General features: G+C 48.4%; 1 protein-coding gene across 1 annotated transcript; it reads left to right on the top strand.

Annotated features, from left to right (window-relative positions):
* Nucleotides 1–1,019: 1,019 nt before the first annotated feature.
* LOC131560228 (serine/threonine-protein kinase PAK 1-like) lies at nucleotides 1,020–4,017 on the top strand. The gene is made up of 3 exons (XM_058808894.1): nucleotides 1,020–1,079; nucleotides 2,414–2,551; nucleotides 3,925–4,017. Exons 1-3 carry the CDS (start codon nucleotides 1,035–1,037, stop codon nucleotides 4,015–4,017), a joined length of 276 nt encoding a protein of 91 aa, XP_058664877.1. The 5' UTR covers nucleotides 1,020–1,034.
* Nucleotides 4,018–4,827: the final 810 nt, after the last annotated feature.

The following is a 4,827-nucleotide window of genomic DNA, read 5'->3' as shown; positions in this document are numbered from 1 at the left end:
GCAGGATTTGAAACAAACAGCAAAGAAAGAAAAGAGAGACTCGTTTCTCTCAGTGCTCAGCTAAAAAGGATAGGAGTGCAGCCAGAATGCTCTTTGCTTCTGAGCACATGCGCTGCAGCAGGAGTCATCCTGGCTGGTTGGCAGGGGACAGCCTACAACAGCAGGTGCTGTTGCTCTTTCAAAAGCTGACGTGCCTTTCCTCAGAAAGGTCCTGCTCTGCAAGTGTTGTAGCAGCAAGCTCTTCCTCTCAGTGGCCATTACTGTTCTGCCATTACTCCCCATTCCCCTGGAGAGGGAATCTTTTAGATTTTTTGTTTCCTTTCTTGTGTGATGAAATCACATCACTCATTTTTGCCCTTCTGTTTCTGTTTTCTCGCTCAGTGCCTGCAAGGACTGGATTTTCTTCATGCAAACGATGTGATCCATCGAGACGTGAAGAGTGACAACATCCTTCTCAGAACCGACGGTTCTGTCAAACTGGGTCAGTATATTCTTGGTCAGGTGCAGCGTTCCAGGGATGTGGGTGTGGGGCTGCTTGGCGTGACTGCCAGCTCCCCAAAAATGGTGCTGGTGGGCGTGCAGGGACCCCTGCTGCGAGCTGATGGCACAGTTGCAACGTGCACAGAGGTAGAAGGAGCCACAAGCAGTCAAGAGTGGCCTTGCTCTGTGTGGGTCCCTTCCAGAGGGAGGGAGTTACAAGTCTAAAGTTTCCAAAGAACAAAAGCCACTGCTAGAGGCAGTGTAAAACATGGGGGGATTTTTAAAGTCACCAATGCCAGGAGATTCAACAGAGCAATTTCAAACTTCTGCTGGGGAATTCTTTTGCTTGCTTTCCTAATTGCACAGAATTCAGATAAAACCAGTATTTTGCTTTCTCCTCAGCTGATTTTGGCCTCGCTACTCAGCTCACCCCTGAGCAGAGCAGACGGCGCTCGGTAACCGGGACTCCTTGGTGGATGGCACCTGAAGTGGTGACAGGTCAACCATATGGCCCCAAAGTGGACATATGGTCTTTTGGAATTGTGGGAATTGAAATGATAGAACAAGAACCTCCTTACCTGAGCGAAAGTTCTGGCACGGTAAGGAGCAAATACTAACTGATCCCACTGTCTTTCTCACCTCTCCCATGTCCTCTGTGCCACTGGACAAAATCCCATTGCCATCTGCTGGAACTACTTCCACCAAGGTCCCCTCCTACAAATGTCCCTGCAACACATCAGCATCTGCTGTACTTTTGGTTGCATCAGTGGGGGAACTCAAGCCTTACCACATGCAAACAAACTCCAAACAAACTCCATTCTCACTCAACACTTTCCTTTGGGTTAGTGGTTCCAGTTCTTTTGTCTGTGTAGATGGCCTTAATAACGGGAAAAAGCATCTTAAAAGTGTTGTTATCTTTCCAGAAATGAAGGAAGGAAACCCAAACCCAACAAAGTTTCTAAAACCATGGTCTTTAGAGAGGAACCTAACCCTGTGTGCAGTTTCTTCTCACTGGAAAACATGGGCATGAGGGTGTAAAGGCCACAGAGTCTCTTCTGCTTCTTGTGCAGTGCTGCTGAAACACTCAGTGACCGTGTTTCTCTCCTAGCCCAAGCAACATTCTGCACATCACCAAGCCAGAGCCTGGTGATGTGGAGAGCCTGCCAAAACCTCCTGTTTGTTTCCTGGCACTTTCTGGGATGGGCCTACCATTAATGCATTGACTTGAGCAGCCAAATGACTAGAGGGTGTCCATAGGGATGGAACCTCTCCTTCTTCTGACCTAGACAATTTTTCTTTTGCTGCAAAAGTGGGAAGCTGAAATTTTCAGACTGCTGAGAGACAGAGCTGCAAGTGGCTTCTGTGTGCTCAAGCAGGCATTTTCATCCCAATACATTTGTGCAGGCATCTTAATGTGTCTGTGTTGAAGAGGAGATTGTAAATGTTTGTTTCCCTACCTGGCTATTAACTGATGGATTTCCTTTCTTTTCTTCCAATTCCCATTGTTTTCAAGAACAGCACAAAAAGCTTGATGAGTTTTGTTCTAGGGCACATGTGCTTAAAGGACCAACAAGCACTGCAGAGATGCCTTTCATGTACTAACCCTTGAAATTAGTTAGTATAGCAAAGTCCCTCTTCCAAAAACCATCTCAAGCTGGCATGAATCCTCAGAGAAGCAGATGTCCTTTTGCTGATGTAGTTCCCACTAACTAGGTCAGGCAATGAAATCAGCTGCCAAGGCAAGATCTGCAGGATGGTGGAAAAGCTGTGGCTGCATCGGGGTTTGGGTTTTTGGTTGGTAAAGGAAAGTCATCTCTGGGTCTGTGCCAGGGCAGAAACTGCCACTGAAGAACAGAGATTAAACAAAGGGATCTGGGAGAGCCTTAGAGATGTGAAAGCAGGAGGTGGAGCCTGGTGTCTCCTTTTTCTCCAGGCTACATACCTGATAGCCACAGTAGGGACTCCACAGCTGCGGCAGCCCAAGCTCCTCTCGGCTTTGCTGCGTGACTTCCTGAGCTGCTGCCTGCAGACAGACGAGGAGCAGCGCTGGTCTGCCAAGGAGCTCCTGCAGGTAAAATGTGAAGGGGCTGCAGGTGAAACAGGCTCTGAGGGATGGGCTCCTCCTCCACTCAAGCCCAAGGCAGCAGATGAGCCCCCTTCCTCCTCACCTCCACTCTTGCTGCTCTTCAAATGAAAATGGTGAGGAATCCTAGACTGGGCTGAGCTGGCAGGGCCCTGTAAATGTCCTCTGGTGCAAGTGTCCTGCAATGAGCAGGGACATCTTTAAAGAGATCAGGTTGCTCAGAGCCCTTTGCCACCAGAGCTGGAATGGTTGTAGGGATGGGGCACCTACAAGCTCTTTGGGCAAGCTGTGCCAGGGTGGCACCATGCTCCGAGTAAACAAGTTCTTCCTTAGACCTACTCTGATTAGATGCCCTTAGTGTTTAAAACTATTTGTCCATATCCTATTGTAACTGGCCCTGTTAAAAAAGATGTCCCGCACTTTCTTCAAAGCCACTGTGAAGTCTTGGAAAGTGGCAATAAAGTCTCCCTGGGGCCTGTTCTTCACAAAACTGAATAACTCCAGCTCCCTCTGCATTTCCTGTGAGGAGAGGTGCTCTGTCCTCTGACTGTTTCTGTTGCCCTCTTTTGTGATTTGGTGGAGTGTTCAGTTTTATCTAATGGCAAAAGAATTGAAGTAGAGCAATGCAGGGTACAGAGACATGAAATGGTGGTGGAGGAACCCAAGGAAACCAGTCCCAGCCTAGGGGTCAGAGATTTGGCTGTGGGCAGGAGGGGCTGTGGGGGGCTCACTGTGAGCCTCTGAGGGGCCCTGGTTGGTGCCCCCCAGCCCACCCTCAGAGGTTTCTGCCACACAAACTGGGACAGCTGGGAGGGACTTGTCCCAGCCCCATCTGCTGCCTGGCACGCTCAAGCAGACAGGAACTGTGCCAGGGTTACTGCCAGGTTGTGTGGCAGAGAGGGAACTGCAGGGCCCAGTGCCACTGGGCTGGCCCTGCTGGGAAGGAAGGTGCCATCCAGCACACGAGGGGCAGGGCATGGAAAGGCAGACACTGCTTTCTGTCCCTGTGGGAATCAGCACAGTGCCTGTCTTTCCAAGGCAGGGACCTATGTGAGTCATTGGAGTTTCCTGAAAGGAAGAAAACCCAGGGACAGAAAGCGCCATTTCTAGAGCACTGGCAGGGCAAAAATCCCAGCATGATGAAGACATCACAATAAACAGATGAGTGGGATTCTGGGCCAGGTTTGCCTGTGATGGCAAGGTCTTGCACATTGGGGATGACTGGGGAGCAGATGGTCCCTTTGCTCCTCTTTCTGGGTCTTTCCAGGAACTTGATGTATCCTGATTGAGTCCCTGAAGCAATGAGCTTGGAAAGTAATGGTTCACTTTTCTTTGTTGTATTTTTTTTTTCCGGTGGACAGCATCCATTTGTAACTTCAGCCAAGCCACCATTCATCCTGGCACAAGTCATCAACTCAGTGAAGAAGACGAATAACCCTAACCCTAAACTCTAAACCTAAAACCTAACTCTAAACTTAAATGCTAACCTAAACCCTAACCCTATCCCTACCTCTATCCCTTACCCTTTCCCTAACCCCAACCCTAAGCCTAAGCCAAAGCCTAAACCTTTACCCAAACCTGAACCTAAGTCTAAGTCTAAGCCTAAGCCTAAGCCTAAACCAAAGCCTAAACCTAAGCCTAATCCTAAGCCTAAACCTAACCCTAGGAGACGAGAACATAGCAATCATGTCAAGGTGTTATCTCTGTTACCAATTTAGAGTAGGATTGTAGAGTAGGGTTGCTGAAGAGATTTGTAGCATAGAATTATAGATTAGAGTTGAAATTAATAAAGTTTCTGAAACATCAACTCACTTTGAAGATTTTCCTCCTTCTGACCCCTTCAGAAAATTCAACATTTCCTTCTGAATTACCTATTGTTTTTTATTGGTGCTAAGTCACACATATGGCTTCTTTTGTATGGTTTCATAAGTGAGGAGGGCTCTTCTTCATTCATCCTCTCCAGACCGCACTGCCTTTGGAATATGACCCACTGGCTGGTTATGGCGCAGCTGTGGTATTTCTAGTTGAGGCAGAAAGGGCAATGGCATTTGAAGGCAAAACCAAAGGAAGAATGAGGCAGCCCAAACACCCTGTGCAGATGCAGGCCTTCAGCTGTGACTGGAGAGCAATGGGGTTCCTGCCATTTGGATTTGTATCCCTAAATGCAATAATCTCTTTGGCTGGAGGAGAGCCTTGCTCAAGTGAGAAAGCAGAAAGATCAGAGAGGGTGCTTGGGAAGGTCTCCTGTGGCGCAGAGCTGTCAG

Source organism: Ammospiza caudacuta, chromosome 7 (assembly GCF_027887145.1).
Source record: "Ammospiza caudacuta isolate bAmmCau1 chromosome 7, bAmmCau1.pri, whole genome shotgun sequence".
NCBI lineage: Eukaryota > Metazoa > Chordata > Aves > Passeriformes > Passerellidae > Ammospiza > Ammospiza caudacuta.
Note: the sequence above shows the minus strand (reverse complement) of the source record. Positions and strands in the feature narration are given on the sequence as shown.